Source organism: Cnephaeus nilssonii (assembly GCF_951640355.1).
Source record: "Cnephaeus nilssonii genome assembly, chromosome: X".
NCBI classification, from domain to species: Eukaryota; Metazoa; Chordata; class Mammalia; order Chiroptera; family Vespertilionidae; genus Cnephaeus; species Cnephaeus nilssonii.
In genome coordinates, this window is record NC_137071.1 from 58,292,473 (window position 1) to 58,310,359 (window position 17,887).

Consider the following 17,887-nt stretch of genomic DNA (forward strand, 5'->3'; position numbering starts at 1 on the left):
ATTCACTTGTTTCAACTAGCCAATTTAAATTTGCCTGTCAAATTTATTACTCTAACAACAATCTTATTTTACCCTGTAAATATTAGTGGAAAGGATTATTTGCCTTCTTGAGTAGGTCCTGAGCATTCCTGGTCATAGGTTGGATTTAGATATAATAAACCCACTTCCCCACACCATGGGTACAAAACAACTCAATCAATTCTTGTTGGAGTGAGAGGGCAGCTGATGTCGGCCAAGTCTCTGTCTGTCACCTGGGTCCTGATCTGAGCTGGGCATAGGAAGCATCAAGCAGCCATGGGGGCAGGAGACCTCCCTCAGAAGGGGCTAGGGTTCAGGCCCCTGCAATTTGGGGGGGAGGTGAGGGTCTGTGCCCCATCTCTGTTGGTCCCCAAATTCTCTCCTGATGGCCCCTCTGCGACTGTGACTGGAACCCGGGTTTCTTCTCCAGGGAGGGCTCATTTTGCCCTCCTGGGTGAGAGACAGATCCATGGGACCAGTCATCAGGAGACTTCAACCTTGACATGAACAGAGAGCTCATGCAACAGCTGTGAGCAATTGAATTGTGAGAAGAGGGTCTCTCTTGGCCTAAAGGGTAAGAGGGACCAATATAGAATGCTCAGGTGCCTTCCCAGGAGGCCCTCTACACAATGAGAAGGATTAAATCCTTACATGTCCTTTTTAAATTGCTGCCAGACATTCAAAGAATTAGTTTGTAAGTTTGCTTGGGATAATTGTATATTATGCTGTTGTAATTCTAAAATATCAAGAGATGTGTTAAGTTTGTCTCCAAGCACCAAACAGATTATTATTATTATTATTATTATTATTATTTTATCCCCAAGGGTGTGAGGAACTAATATAAGTACTGGGTGATCCAAATCTGGGAAAAATTTTAGTGACAGTGTAGAATAATATCATGTAAGGGAATTCTTTGTTCTAGTCCATGGCAATTCCCTTTCAAACTGGCTGTCTATTTCTTTTTATATAGACAAGGTCTAAGTTACATTTTCTGCACCTCTATCAGGGGCAAGTAGTGATAGTAATGACACCCTTTCTTTGGTGTCCACACAAGCCAAAAACCTCTCTTTAATTGTACACACAAAGGGGCATCGTTTTGATTTTGTGTCATACAAAAGGGAAGCTGGGTGGAGACCCCTGTTTATTTATACTTTCTTGCCCCACCCATGGACCTCCTGGATGACCAAGGTGTTTGGTATTATTGGTAACTATATTAGTCAGGGGATCAGCCCACGTAAGGGGTCTTACCCATGAAGGGTCAGGAGCATAAGTCCAAAATACTTACCCTCTTGTCCCAGGTAAAATTACTGTACATGTGATGATTGCTAGCATGGCTAGAAAGGTATTCTCAGGCATTCTTGGGTTTCTGGTTACCTCACAATTTTTTCCCTGAGGTTTGATGTTCTGATTGATGTTTCTGTTTCTGGATCTATTTTTTTCCCTATCAGTTTATGTCGTCCATTATATTCCACAAATGAGTGAGATCATGTGATATTTATCTTTCTCTGCCTGGCTTATTTCACTAAGCATAATGTTCTCCATCTCCATCCATATTGCTGCAAATGGTAAGAGCTCCTTCTTTTTTACTGCAGCGTAGTATTCCATTGTGTAGATGTACCATAGTTTTTTAATCCATTCATCTGCTGATGGGCATTTAGGCTGTTTCCAAATCTTAGCTATGGTGAATTGTGCTGCTATGAAAATAGGGGTGCATATAACCTTTCTGATTGATGTTTCCAGTTTCTTGGGATATATTCCTAGAAGTGGGATCACTGGGTCAAATGGGAGTTCCATTTTTAGTTATTTAAGGAAACTCCATACTGTTCTCCACAGTGGCTGCACCAGTCTGCATTCCCACCAGCAGTGCACGAGGGTTCCTTTTTCTCCACATCCTCTCCAGCACTTGTCATTTGTTGACTTGTTGATAATGGCCATTCTGACAGGTGTGAGATGGTACCGCATTGTTGTTTTGATTTGCATCTCTCTAATGATTAGTGATTTAGAGCAGGTTTTCATATGTCTCTTGGCCTTCCTTCTGTCTTCTTTCGAAAAGTGTCTATTTAGATCAGTTGCCCATTTTATGATTCGGTTGTTTATCTTCTTTTTGTTAAGCTGCATGAGTTCCCTGTAAATGTTGGAGATTAAACCCTTATTGTTGATATCATTGGCAAATATGTTCTCCCATGTAGTGGGCTTTCTTGTTGTTTTATTGATGGTTTTCGTTGCTGTGCAAAAGCTTTTTATTTTGATTTAGTCCCATTTGTTTATTTTCTCTTTAGCTTCCATTTCCTAGGAGCAGTATCAGCGAAGAAGTTCTTTTGGCATATGTCAGAGATTTTTCTGCCTGTAGATTCCTCTAGTATTTTCATGGTTTCCTGTCTTATGTTTAAGTCATTGATCCATTTTGAGTTTTTTTTTTTGTGTGTGTATAGTGTAAGTTGGTGGTCTAGTTTTATTTTTTTTGCATTTATCTGTCCAATTTTCCCAACACCATTTATTGAAAAGACTGTCTTGACTCCATTGTATGTTCATGCCTTTTTTGTCAAATATTAATTGAGCATAATGATTTGGATCCATTTCTGGGTTCTCTATTCTATTCCATTGATCTGTATGTCTGTTCTTGTGCCAATACCAGGCAGTTTTGAGAACAGTGGCTTTGTAATATAGCTTGAAATCTGGTATTGAGATCCCTCCTACTTTGTTCTTCTTTCTCAGGATTGCTGTAGCTATTCGGGATCTTTTTTTATTCCAGATGAATTTTTGGAAAGTTCATTCTAGGTCTGTGAAGTATGCCATTGGTATTTTAATGGTAAGTGCATTGAAATTATAGATTGTGTTGGGTAGTATGGACATTTTGATGATGTTGATTCTACCAATCCATGAACATGGTATGTTCTTCCATCTGTTTATGTCTTCCTCTATCTCATTTTTCAGTGTCCTGTAGTTTTCCACTTATAGGTCTTTTACCTCCTTAGTTAACTTTATTCCTAGGTATCTTAATTTTTTTGGTGTGATTTTCAATGGGATTGCTTTTTTAGTCTCTCTTTCTGTAAGTTCATTATTGGTGTATAGAAATGCCATAGATTTCTTAGCATTTATTTTGTATCCTGCTACTCTGCCAAATTCATTTATTAAGTCTAATAATTTTTGATGGAGTCTTTATGGTTTTCTATGTACAGTTTCATGTCATCTGCAAATAAGGACAGTTTTACTTCTTTTTTTCCAATTTGAATACTTTTTATTTCTTCTTCTTGTCTGATTGCAATGGCTAATATTTCCAACACTATTTTGAACAGAATTGGTGAGAGTGGGCATCCCTGTTTTGTTCCTGTTCTTAGGGGAAATGGTTTTAGTTTTAGGCATTGAGTATGATGCTGGCTGTGGCTTTTATTATGTTGAGGTATGAACCTTCTATTCCCAGCTTGCTTCGAGTTTTTATCAAGAAAGGGTGTAGGATTTTGTCAAATGCTCTTTCTGCATCAATTGATATGACTATATGGTTTTTATCGCTCAATTTGTTTATGTGATGTGTCACGTTTATTGATTTGTGAATATTATACCATCCTTGCATCCCAGAGATAAATCCTACTTGGTCGTGGTGTATGATCTTTCTGATGTACTGCTGGATTCGATTTGTTAGAATTTTGTTGAGGATTTTGGCATCTATGTTCATGAGGGATATTGGCCTGTAATTCTCTTTCATTGTGTTATCTTTATCTTGTTTTGGTATTAGGGTGATGCTGGCTTCATAGATGGAGCTTGGAAGTGTTCCTTCCACTTGAATTTTCTAAAATAGTCTGAGGAGGATAGGTTTTAGCTCTTCCTGAATGTTTTGTAAAATGCCCCTGTGAAGCCATCTGGCCCTGGGCTTTTGTTTGCTGGAAGCTTTTTGATGACTGCTTCAACTTCTTCCATAGTTACCAGCCTATTGAGATTTTTAGTCTCTTCCTGAATAAGTTTTGGAAGGTTGTGTTTTTCTAGGAATGTGTCCATTTCCTCCAGGTTGTCTAGTTTGTTGGAATAGAGTTGTTCATAGTATTTTTTGACAATCCTTTGTATTTCTGTGGTGTCTGTTGTTATTTCATCTCTTTCATTTCTGATTTTCTTTATTTGGGTCCTCTCTCTTTTTTCTTGGTGAGCCTGGCTAGAGGTTCATCAAATTTGTTTATCCTTTCAAAGAACCAGCTCTTGGTTTTGTTGATCTTGTGTATTGTTTTTTTGGTCTCTATGTCATTCATTTCTTCTCTGATCTTTATTATTTCCTTTCTTCTGATCACTGTGGGCTTTTCTTGTTGCTCCGTTTCTAATTCTTTGAGTTGTTGAGTTAGATGACTTATTACCATTTTTTCTTGTTTTTTTTTTTGAGGTAGGCCTGTAGAGGTATACACTTCTCTCTCAGGACTGCTTTTATTGTGTCCCATAGCATTCACATTGTTGTGTTTTTATTGTCATTAGTCTCCAGGATGTTTTTAATTTCTTCTTTGATCTCATTGATAACCCAATCATTGTTTAATAGCATGCTATTCAGCTTCCAAATGTTTGAATTTTTTGGAATGTTTTTATTGTAGTTTATTTCTAATATTATGCCATTGTGGTGTGAAAAAATGCTGGATATGATTTCAATCTTTGTGAATTTGGGGACACTTTGCTTGTTACCTAATATGTGGTCTATTTTTGAGAATCTCCCATGTGCACTTGAGAAGTACGTATATTCCATGGCTTTGGGGTGAAATATTCTGAAGATGTCAATTAGGTCCATCTGATCTAGTTTGTCATTTAGAATTGCTGTTTCTTTGCTGATTTTTGGTCCAGAGGATTTATCCATTGATGTCAGTTTTGTATTAAAGTCCCCTACTATGATTGTATTGATGTCGATCTCTCCCTTGATATCTTCCAGTATTTTTTTTTATGTATTTGGACGCTCCTGCATTGGGTGCATATACATTTTCCAGAGTTATATCTTCTTGCTGGATTGCTCCCTTTAGTATTATGTAGTGACCTTTCTTATCTCTTATTATGGCCTTTACTTTGATGTCTATTTTATCTGATATAAGTATCGCAACCCCAGCTTTTTTCTCATTTCCATTTGCCTGGAAAATGTTTTTCCATCCCTTCACACTCAGTCTGTGTGAATCCTTTGCTCTGAGGTGGGTCTCTTGTAGACAGCAAATATATGGGTCATGTTTTCTTATCCATTCATCTACCCTATGTCTTTTGATTGGTGCATTTAATACATTTACATTTAATGTTGTTATTGGTAAGTTCCTGTTTGTTGTCATATTTTTTCTTAGTATTTGTGTTTATTCTTGCCTTTCTCTTTCTTCTTTTTATAGCAGCCCTTTTAACATTTCTTGCATTGATGGCTTGGTAGTGATAAACTCTCTTAGTCCTTTTTTGTCTGTGAAGCTTCTGATTTCACCTTCAATTTTGAATGATAGCCTTGCTGGGTATAGTATTTTTGGATTCATTCCCTTGTTTTGCATCACTTTGTATATTTCATTCCATTCCCTTCTGGCCTGGTGTGTTTCTGTTGAGAAATCAGTTGATATTTTGATAGGAGATCCCTTGTAGGTAACTTTCTGTCTCTCTCTGGCAGCCTTTAAGATTCTTGCTTTGTCGTTGGTGTTCGTCAATTTAATTATGATGTGTCTCAGTGTTGGTCTTTTGGGGTTCAACTTGTTTGGGACTCTATACTTCTTGGACTTGGATAGTTTTTTTCTTGCCAATATCAGGGAAGTTTTCTGTCATTATTTTTTCTAACAGGTTTTCTATTCCTTGCTTCTCTTCCTCTCCTTCTTTTATCCCTATTATTCGAAGGTTGTTTCGTTTTGTGTTGTCCCAAATCTCCCTTAGGCTCTCCTCTTGCTTTTTAAGTCTTCTTTCCCGTTGCTGCTGTGTTTGTGTGTTTTTTCCTACCTTGTCTTCTAATTCGCTGATACGGTCCTCAGCTTCTTCTACTCTACTCTTTAAGCCTTCCATTGTGTTCTTTATTGCAGCTATGTCATTCTTCATCTCCTCTTGGTTTCTTTTCATGTTGGTGACATTTTCATTCAGCACCTTATAGTTCTCATTGAGTTGTGTGTATTTGTCATCCATCCATTTAAACATCCTTATAACGAATACTCTGAATTCTTTCTCTGTAAAGCTGCTAGCCTCAAGTTCATTTAACTCCTTTTCTGGTAATTCCTGTTTTTCTTTCCTTTGGGGATTGCCTTTTTGTCTTCCCATGTTTTTCTGTAATGTTTTAGTTGTAGATGCACTTGCTTTGCTACCCAGGTTCTTTTAGGGATGGTGCTTCTGGTGTAATCTCTCAGTTCTGCTGGGCTTGGTAATCTAGTGTAGCTCCCTACTTTAGCTACTGGGGTTCTCTTAATGTATGCCTGCAAGCTTGAGAGGCACAACTGTGGTGTCTAGAAGTCAGCAGCTATGGAGGGGAGGGTCCCAGTTTTTCCTGTCTTGCACCCTTAGTTGAAATCACGCGTGTTCAGTGGTGACTCACAGTGGCACCCAGGAACCGTCTGTTGGGAGTGCTCACAGTGGCTCTCACTAGCACCCTGTGTGTAGATGGGCTCAGGGTGCCTGCCTGTTGTAAATTCACTTCTGTGGAGGTGTGTTTGCAGGTGCAGAGCTCTGATGCACTCTGCGGCATCCTGGCACTGAGGTTGAGCGTCTAGGGTGGATGTGGGCCATTATTCAGGAAGAGGGGTTTCAGAATTTCTGCTGAGGGGCAGCGTGACCTTGTCTGTACAGAATCCCACCAAGTAGGGGCTCGAAGCAGCTCCCCAGAGGACCCTGTGTATATATGGGCTCAGGGTGCCTTCCCTTGTCTGTGGCCTTGAGTTTGCCATTTCTGGAAGTGTGCGTGAACTGGTGGTACGCCTGCCCATGCAGAGCTCTGACGCACTCTGAGGGGCCCAGGCACTGAAGTTAAACAGCTAGTGTGTATGTGGGAAGTTATTCAGGAGAAAGGAGTTCAGAGTTTCTGCTGTTGGGCAGCGCGTCCTTGGCTGTACAGAATCACACCCAGCAGGGGCTCAAAGCAGCTCCCCAGAGGACCCCTTGGATATATGGGCTCAGGCTGCCTTCCCTTGTTTGCGGCCTTGAGTTTGCAGGCTCTGGAAGTATGCAGAAACTGGTGGCGCACCTGCCTGCGCAGAGCTCTGACGCACTCTGAGGGGCCCTGGCACTGAATTTGCACAGTGGGGGTTTCCGTGGGAAATTATTTAGGAAGAGGCAGTTCAGAAATTCTACTGCAGGGCCGCGTACCCTTGACTGTGCAGAATCACATCCTCGGGGGCTCTCAATGGTTCCCAAGCACTGCCTGGGTAGTGGAGTTCCTGGGTGCCTACGGGCTGGGGACACTGTGGATCCTGAGTTCTGGCGCTGGGTAGGAAGAGGTTGTACTTACTGCTTTCAGAGGCGCACTTTTGGAGGTGAAGGTCTCAGGGTTCGCGAGTCTGCAGCTGGGGAGGCAGGTGTTCTACCAGAGTGGCTGTAGTGTCCAGGTTTGCTTCCAAGACCAAACTGGGTGGTGGCGAGGCTAGGATTCTAGTCTCTAGCAGTTCTGTTCTTAAAGATGGTGGGGTCTCTGTGCCGCTGGTGTCCTCCCTGGAGTGTTTGCAGCGGCCGCCCAGACTTTGGTTTTGATTGGGCAGAAATCAAATAACTCTGTGTAGTCCAGTGGGGGGTGGCGACCGAATTTCAGGTATTTTCAGAGGGCCTACAAACTGTCTGGACCCTGGTGTTGAAGCAATATAGGTGCTATTTCAAATTTGACATTTTGTCATGTAACTTCATTCCACTGTGCTTACTCATTAAAAAAAAATGTGTTTTTAATCTTGAAATGAATTTTACTTTTAAGAATTATTCTTATAGAAAAAAGATGAAGTTCTGTGTATTTTACACAAGATTATATTCTTATCAGAGTTTCTTTTTCTCACTTCAGCAAAGGTTTTTGCTATATTTTTCAGATGTAATATATGTGCTATTGCCTTGGACGAATATTTCATATTCTATTGTAACTTATTGTGGTGAAAAGCCATCTATACAAATGAAATCTACAATAAAATATTTTATTTATATGGAGTAACTGAGTTTAATTAATTCATACCTTCATTCACCATGTGAAACATAGTGACAATTCTTTTTAAATATTCTACATACTTCTTCCTTTTGAAACTTTAATAGTTCACATGAGTTACATTCATTATTATAAAATGCTACAACCTTAAAAACACTCAGGACATTTTCTAGCAGAACTCTTTAATTTTAAAAATGCCTAGAGATGTTAAGAAACTTGCTTATGGTCATAATATTAGTTATAGGCAAAGTTGGGACTTAGAATTCAAGTTTTATGGCATCTATTTCTGAGCTAATACTATATCATGTGGCTTTGTGAAATTGAAAATTGGTCTCATTGCATAATAACGTAAGTTAAATGTTTCATTCTATATTTTCCAGGGTCAAAATGTTTTTGGGCTTGATGTCATTGAAACGCCAGAAGGAGACAAGATGCCACAACTGATTGTTCAAAAGGAGTTAGATAGGGAAGAGAAGGATACATATGTAATGAAAGTAAAGGTTGAAGATGGTGGATTTCCTCAAAAATCCAGTACTGCCATTTTGCAAGTAAGTATTGCTGATATAAATGATAACCACCCAGTTTTCATGGAGAGTGAAATTGAAGTCAATATACCAGAAAATGCTCCTGTAGGCACTTCAGTGACACAGCTCCATGCCACAGATGCCGACATAGGTGAAAATGCCAAAATTCACTTCTATTTCAGCAATCTAGTGTCCAACATAGCCAAGAGGCTATTTCACCTCAACTCCTCCACAGGACTTATCACAATCAAAGAACCATTGGATAGGGAAGAATCACCAAACCACAAGTTACTGGTTTTGGCAAGTGATGGTGGGTTGATGCCAGCAAGAGCAATGGTGCTAGTAAATGTTACAGATATCAATGATAATATCCCATCAATCGATATAAGATACATTATCAATCCAATCAATGGCACTGTGGTTCTTTCAGAAAATGCTTCACTCAACACCAAAATTGCTCTCATAACTGTGACAGATAAAGATGCTGACCATAACGGTAGGGTGACATGCTTCACAGATCATGATGTCCCTTTCCGGTTAAGGCCAGTATTTAGTAATCAGTTCCTCCTGGAGACAGCTGCATTTCTTGACTATGAGTCCACCAAAGAATATGCCATTAAATTACTGGCCGCAGATGCTGGCAAACCTCCATTGAATCAGTCATCCATGCTCCTTATCAAAATAAAAGATGAAAATGACAATGCTCCCATTTTTAACCAGCCTTTCATAAGTACTTCTGTTCCTGAGAATAACTCTCCTGGTTCTCAGTTGACAAAAATAAGTGCAACAGATGCAGACACTGGACGTAATGCTGAAATCAGTTACCTGTTAGGCAATGATGCTCCATCTGAATTCAACCTGGATCAGCGTACAGGCATTTTGACTGCAATGAAGAAACTGGATAGAGAAAAACATGAAAAATATTACTTCACAGTTCTGGCAAAAGATAATGGGATTCCACCATTAATAACCAATGTCACAGTCTTAGTGACAGTTCTTGATCAAAATGACAACAGTCCAATTTTCACACACAATGAATATAATTTCTATGTCCCAGAAAACCTTTCTAGACATGGCACAGTAGGACTAATCACTGTAACTGATCCTGATTATGGAGAAAATTCTGCAGTTACTCTCTCCATTTTAGATGTGAATGATGACTTCACCATTGATTCACAGACTGGTGTCATTAGACCGAATATTTCATTTGATAGAGAAAAACAAGAGTCTTATACTTTCTATGTAAAGGCTGAGGATGGTGGTAGGTTATCACGTTCTTCAACTGCCAAAGTGACCATAAATGTGGTTGATGTCAATGACAACAAACCAGTTTTTCTTGTCCCTTCTTCCAACTACTCCTATGAATTGGTTCTACCATCCACTGATCCGGGCACAGTGGTCTTCACAGTAGTTGCTATTGACAATGACACTGGCATGAATGCAGAGCTTCACTACAGCATTGTAGGAGGAAACACAAGAGGTCTGTTTATAATCAACCAAACAACAGGCAACATTACAATGAAGGAGAAATGTGTTTTAGCAGACCTTGGTTTACACAGACTGGTAGTCAAAGCTAATGACTTAGGGCAACCTGATTCTCTCTTCAGTGTTGTAAGAGTTAATCTATTTGTGAATGAGTCAGTAACTAATGCTACACTGATTTATGAACTGGTGCGCAGGAACACTGAAACATCAGTAACCCAAAATATTGAGACAATTGATGCATCCTCCCCAACCACCGACTATGTCAAGATCATGGTTGCCATTGTTGCTGGCATCATAACTGTCATCCTTGTTATTTTCATCACTGCCATCATAAGATGCTGCCAGTCACCACACCTTAAGGCTGCTCAGAAAAATAAGCAGAATTCTGAATGGGTTACTCCAAACCCAGAAAACTGGCAGATGATAATGATGAAGAAAAAGAAGAAGAAGAATCATGCCCCTAAGAACTTGCTGCTTAACTTTGTCACTATTGAGGAAACTAAGGCAGATAATGCTGACAATGATGGAAACAGCATCACACTAGACCTTCCCATTGAGCTGGAAGAGCAAACCATGTGCAAGTACAACTGGGGTACTACACCTACTACTTTCAAGCCTGACAGCCCTGATTTGGCCCAGCACTACAAATCTGCATCTCCACAGCCTGCTTTCCAGATCCAACCAGAAACTCCCCTGAATTCAAAGCACCACATCATCCAGGAACTGCCTCTTGATAACACCTTTGTGGCCTGTGATTCCATCTCCAAGTGTTCCTCCAGCAGTTCTGATCCCTACAGCGTTTCTGAGTACAGCTATCCGGTGACAACTTTCAAGACCCCTGTGTCTGTACACACCAGACCGGTAGGTATTCACAGTTTCTAACTTTTCTAACTTTATTTTGTTTTGTTTTGTTTTAATTATTTTAAGTTGAAGTAGAACTTTACAATATCTATTAACTCAACAAAGGATCAAAACAATCATACTCTGCAGAAGTATCTAAATAGATACATGGATTAATTTTAAGTTTGGTAGGAAATGAGAACAGATAACTGTTTTTAAAAAAATCTTCACCCCAGGGTAATTTTCCATTGATTTTTAAAGAGAGAGTGAAGAGAAAGGAGGAGGGAGCGGGGAGAGAGAAAGAGGAACATCAATGTGAAAAAAAACACATCATCTGAATGCTTCCTGCATGCTCCCCAACCAGGAGCCAGGGATCCAGCCTGCAACCAAGGTACATGCCCTTCACCAGGAAATGAACTCGTGACCCTTTGGTCCATGGGCTGACACTCTAACCATTGAGAAAAATAGGCCAGGGCCCAATAACTCTTGATTGTATGAAAACTTTGTCAGAACCATGATTATAATAGGGCCAAAGTTGTCTGTAGATGACAGTATAGCACATATTGCTATAGAATATACTGGAAAAACTAAAGTAAAGGGATCCTGGCACTGTCCTCAGTACCATTGTGTGCATGAGCATCAGAACAGTTGAGGCCAGACCCATCACAGTAAAGCTGTTTAGAATCTGATAAGTAGGTGTTAATGGTGTTTAACACCAGCTTCACTGTGTGTGCTCAAAACATTGAAATAACATCAAGACCTCTTCCCTACTCCCCATGCCCCCAAGCCCACACAATGAAAACAGAATATTATTTTCTCATTAAGTATTTACCATTATTCTGGTTCATAAGTCTATATTCAAACAATGTAACAAGAATGAGATTAGAAAAATGAAATCTTGTTACTCACTCTCATCTTTAAGCCAGAGAATGAAATATACATAAGATCTCTTTTGGAAAATGAAATATGTTTTCTTCCTGTAATGGACAAGAAGGTAAATAAAGGCCTAGTAAGACCCAAGAAATCTTTAAACAATAATTTAAAACTCAAAAGAAATTAATGAAAATAATTTATACCATGTTTTTTTATCTGTATTCCATGGAGAAGAAAAATGAATAAAAATGTATCCAGAAATTCATAAGTAACTTAAATGATTTAAATGTGGTTATTTCCTTAATAAAGTGATGTACTTTATCTATTTTTATTTTTCTCAAAGTCATGCCACATGTTGACTTCATTATTTTGTCTTTGTTACTCTTAAAAAAGTCATCATCTCAGTTTCAGTGAAAGAAAGTTTTTGAAACCTATTCAGGGTTAATAAAATGATAGTGATGTGAAAGTGAATATAGGGGTTTTCTCAACAAGGTTAGAAATAATAAAGAAGTCTATCAGGATTCAAAATAACAATGAATCTACCATATTTTAAGAAATTATGTTAAGAATTATGGTCATTCAAGTATAGGCATGGTTTAATTATAGCATAACATGATTTTTCTCTCTTAAGCACACAGTAAAGGTGAGATACTACTACTAATTAAGATGTGTATGTTGTTACTACAAATCCATAGTTATACTATTGCAAATGATAAAATAGAACCCTTGGTCACTTTGTGGAAAGTTTCTGTTATGCCTTAAATAAGTTTACAGGGCAGTAGTTATTTCTCTGATATGAATGGGCCCCATTTTTTTCTATTTCAGTGGATCTTAGATGGGTGACAAACATAATAAATGCCTAACATCTCAGGATGTGTTTTTGTTAATACTTAACAATTGAAAATGACCCTCTTATTTTCTGATTTTTTTGGCTATGATTCTGTTTATTGGAAGCACTTCTCAACAGGAAAACATCCTTTATGAATAATACTTTATATGCATTTTGTATCCTAATAGCACTTTTCCTTGGACTAAATTTGTAACTTACTTGAAAATGTATAAGAAAAGTAATGTTTGTGCATTACGTTTGCATATTGTCATTTTTAATAGATTGACTAATGTAGTTTTTAAAAGAGTAAATTCTAATTTCAACTGTTTTGGAAAACATGGAGATGTTTTATGAGATAGATTTATTTTACTTGAGAATGTATAGTAAGCAAGGCATGGATGAAAGAAAAAATTAAAATGTTTTCCAAATATCCTCTGTACTTAGTTTGGGCATGTGGTAATATTTTATAAGTAGTAAAATTAATAACTTTTTCCATGATGGCATTTTATTTTATTTAGATAAGAGATCTTTTCCTACATGCAGGACAAATAAATTCATGAGATAGGCAAAATAATTAAAGTATATGTTAATGAGAATAAATTTTTGGTTATCCTTAGGTTTTTATTAGCTAAAAAGACTATCTTAGAATCAATGAGTTCTTAGATGACATATTCTATTTTTTCAAATATTAAAAAATAGGTAAATTTTATATTTTATGTATTTCTTTCACAGTTTTTTCAGATTAATTACTATTTTCTTGACACGAATTGGAGAATTTAGGCAGATTAATATGAAACTAAATATAATGTGATTCCTTTTAGTTTTTGCTGAATTTGCAATATTCTTCACGCTATCTATATACTCTTTAATTTCTGATTAATTCCAGGAGAGGCATCTTATGTTCACTGATGTTGCAGAATGCTAAGAAGATAAGGGAGCACTGGGAAAAAAAAACACACCAAAAACTAGTGTATATAAATTCAAATACAGTAGGTGTCTTATTCTTAAAGAAAAATCATACAAAATGGGGGAAAGTGTCAACCAATAAAATACTAGTAAAAATGCATTATTCCTTAAGGAAACTTTGAGACTGGAATAAAAGATTACTGTTAGCAGAAGGCAAATATTCCAGTTGATTTGATTTTTTTCTTTTTCTTATCTTTTTTTAAATTTCTTTATTGATTAAAGTATTACATAAATGTCCTCATCCCCCCATTACCTCCCCAACCACCCCACTCATGCCCTCACCCTCCTGTTGTCTGTGTCCATTGGTTAGGCTTATATGCATGCATACAAGTCCTTTGGTTGATGTCTCCCCCTTACCCCCACCCTCCCCTACCTTCCCTCTGATGTTTGACAGTCTGATCCATTCTTCTCAGTCTCTGGATCTGTTTTTGTTCATCAGTTTATGTTGTTCATTATATTCCATAAATGAATGAGATCATGTGATATTTATCTTTCTCTGACTGGCTTATTTCACTTAGCATAATGCTCCTAGTTATATCTATGCTGTTGCAAATGGTAAGAATTTCTTCTTTTTTACCACAGCATATTATTCCATTGTGTAGATTTACAACAGTTTTTTAATCCAGTCATCTGCTGATTGGCACTTGGGCTGTTTCCAAAACTTAGCTATGGTTAATTGTGCTATTATGATCATAGGGGCACGTATAATTTTTCTGATTGGTGTTTCTAACTTCTTGAGATATATTCCTAGAAGTGGGATCACATGGTAAAATGGGAGTTCCATTTTTATTTTTTCAGGAAACTCAAAAAAATACTGTTCTCCACAGTGCCTGCACCAATCTGCATTCCCACCAGCAGTGCAAAAGAATTCCTTTTTCTCCGCATCCTCACCAACACTTGTTGTTTGTTGATTTGTTGATGATAGCCATTCTGACAGGTGTGAGGTGGTACCATATTGTTGTTTTGATTTGCATCTCTCAGATAATTAGTGACTTTGAGCATGTTTTCATATGTCTCTTGGCCTTCCTTCTGTCTTCTTTCGAAATTATCTATTTAGGTCCTCTGTCCATATTTTGATTGAATTGTTTATCTTCCTTTTGTTAAGCTGCATGAGTTTCCTGTAAATGTTGGAGATTAAACCCTTATGGGTGATAACATTTGCAAATATGTTCTCTCATGCAGTGGGCTTTCTTGTTGTTTTGTTGATGGTTTCTTTTGCTGTGCAAAAGCTTTTTATTTTGATGTAGTCCCATTTGTTTATTTTCTCTTCAGTTTCCATTGCCCTAGGAGCAGTATCAGTGAAGAAATTTCTTCAGCATATGTCTGAGATTTTTGCTGCCTGTGGATTCCTCTAGTATTTTTATGGTTTCCCGTCTTATATTTAAGTCCTTTATCCATTTTGAGTTTATTTGTGTGTGTGGTGTAAGTTGGTGGCCTACTTTAATTTTTTTGCATGTATCTGTCCAATTTTCCCAACACCATTTATTGAAGAGACTGTCTAGACCCCATTGTATGATCTTGCCTCCTTTGTCAAATATTAATTGGTCAAAATTGTTTGGGTATATTTCTGGGTTCTTTATTCTATTCCATTGGTCTATATGTCTGTTCTTGTGCCAGTACCAGACTGTTTTGAGTACAGTGGCTTTGCAATATAGCTTGAAATCTGGTATTGAGATCCCACCTACTTTGTTCTTCTTTCTCAAGATTGTTGCAGCTATTCGGGGTCTTTTTTTTTTTTATCCCAGATGAATTTTTGGAAAGTTTATTCTAGGTCTGTGATATATGCCATTGGTATTTTAAAGGGGAGTGCATTGAATCTGTAGATTATAATGGGTAGTAAGGACATTTTGATTATGTTGATTCTACCAATCCATGAACACAGTATGTTTTACCATCTGTTCATGTCTTTCTCTATCGCTTTTTTCAATGTCCTGTAGTTTTCCGAGTACAGGTCTTTTATGTCCTTAGTTAAGTTTATTCCTAGTTATCTTAATTTTTTTGGGTACAATGGTAAATGGGATTGTTTTTTTTTTTTTTTAGTCTCTCTTTCTGTAAGTTCACCATTGGTGTATAGAAATGCCATATATTTCTTGGCATTAATTTTGTATCCTGCTACCTTGCTGAATTCATTTTTAATTAATAATTTTTTGATGGAGTCTTTAGGGTTTTCATGTCATCTGTGAATAAGGACAGTTTTACTTCTTTTTTTTTCCAATTTGGATGCCTTTTATTTCTTCTTGTCTGATCACAATGGCTAGTACTTCCAGTACTACGTCGAACAGTAGTGGTGAGTGTGGGCATCCCTGTCTTGTTCCTGTTCTTAGGGGAAATGTTTTGGTTTCAGCCCATTGAGTATGATGTTGGCTGTGGGTTTGTCATAAAAGGCTTTTATTATGTTGAGGTATGAGCCTTCTATTCCCACCTTGCTGAGAGTTTTTATCAAGAAAGGGTGTTGGATTTTGTCAAATGCTTTTTCTGCATTGATTGATATGACTATGTGATTTTTATTTCTCAATTTGTTTATTTGATGTATCACATTTGTTGATTTGGGGATATTGTACCATCCTTGCATCCCCGGGATAAATCCTACTTGGTAATGGTGTATGATCTTTCTGTTGCACTACTGGATCTGATTTGCTAGAATTTTGTTGAGGATTTTGGCATATATGTTCAAGAGGGATATTGGCCTATAATTCTCTTTCTTTTTGTTTTCCTTATCTTGTTTGGGTACTTGGGTGATGCTGGCTTCAGGGAATGAGCTTGGAAGTGTTCTTTCTTCTTGAATTATTTGGAATAGTCTGAGGAGGATAGGTTGTAGTTCTTCCTTGAATGTTTGGTATAACCCCCTTTGAAGCCGTATGGCCCTGGGCTTTTGCTTGCTGGAAGCTATTTGATGACTGCTTCAATTTCTTCCATAGTTATCGGCCTATTGAGATTTTTAGAATCTTCCTTATTGATTTTTGGAAGGTTCTATTTTTCTAGGAATATGTCCATTTCCTCCAGGTTGCCCAGTTTGTTGGAATAGAGTTGTTCATAGTATTTTTAAAAAATCCTTTGTATTTCTGTGGGTTCTGTTGTTATTTCTCCTCTTTCATTTCTGATTTTGTTTATTTGGGTCCTCTCACTTTGCTTCTTGGTGAGTCTGGCTAGAGGTTCATCAATCTTGTTTATCCTTTCAAAGAACCAGCTCTTGGTTTCATTGATATTTTGTACTTTTTTTTTTTTTTGGTCTCTATGTCATTTATTTCTGTTCTGATCTTTATTATCTCCTTCCTTCTGCTCACTCTTGGCTTTTCTTGTTGCTCTCTTTTTAATTTTTTGAGTTGTAGAGTTAGATTATTTACTACCATTTTTTCTTGTTTGTTGAGGTAGGCCTGTAGAGCTCTAAACTTTCCTCTCAGGACTACTTCCATAATATCCCATAGATTTTGGATTGTTGTGTTTTTATTGTCATTAGTTTCCAGGATGTTTTTAATTTCTTCTTTGATTTCATTGGTAACGTAATCATTATTTCCTATCATGCTATTCAGCTTCCAAGTGTGTGAGATTTTTGGATAGTTTTTATTGTAGTTTATTTCTAATATTATGCCACTGTGGTCTGAGAAGGTGCTTGTTATTATTTCAGTCTTCTTGAATTTGTGGAGACTTTGATTGTAACTAAATATGTGGTCTATTTTTGAAAATGTCCCTTGTGCACTTGAGAAGAACGTATATTCCATGGCTTTGGTGTGAAATGTTCTGAAGATGTCAATTAAGTCCATATGATCTAGTGAGTCATTTAGGATTGCTGTTTCTTTGCTGAATTTTTGTCTAGAGGATTTATCCAGTGATGTCAGTGGTGTATTAAAGTCCCCTATTATGATTGCATTGTTGTTGATCTTTCCCTTGATATCTTCCAGGAGTTTTGTTTTTTTTTAATGTATTTGGGTGCCTCTGCACTGGGTGCATATATGTTTATCAGGGTTATATCCTCTTGTTGTATCAATCCCTTTAGTATTATGTAGTGGCCTTATTTTTCTCTTGTTATGGCTTTCACTTTGAGGACTATTTTGTGGATATAAGTATTGCTACCTCAGTTTTTTTTTATTTTATTTTTCATTTCCTTTTGCCTGAATGATATTTTTCTTTTTTAAAAAATTGCTATGTCATTTGTTTTATTTTATTTTATTTTTTAAATTACTTTATTGATTAAGGTATCACATATTTGTTATCAACCCCCCCATTCCCATCCCAAACTCCCCCATTCCCATCCCAAACCCCCCCACACACTCA

At 37.4% G+C, this 17,887-nt stretch overlaps 1 protein-coding gene across 7 annotated transcripts in view; it reads left to right on the forward strand.

Annotated features, from left to right (window-relative positions):
- PCDH11X (protocadherin 11 X-linked) overlaps positions 1-17,887 on the forward strand; it is a gene marked incomplete at both ends in the record, with an annotated part of 1,090,738 nt that overhangs the window by 147,986 nt on the left and 924,865 nt on the right. For all 7 annotated transcript variants that reach the window (XM_079765368.1, XM_079765373.1, XM_079765369.1 and 4 more), the window contains one exon: positions 8,479-10,968. In XM_079765368.1, the coding sequence (XP_079621494.1) occupies positions 8,479-10,968 (2,490 nt within the window). The remainder of the gene's footprint in view (positions 1-8,478; positions 10,969-17,887) is intronic.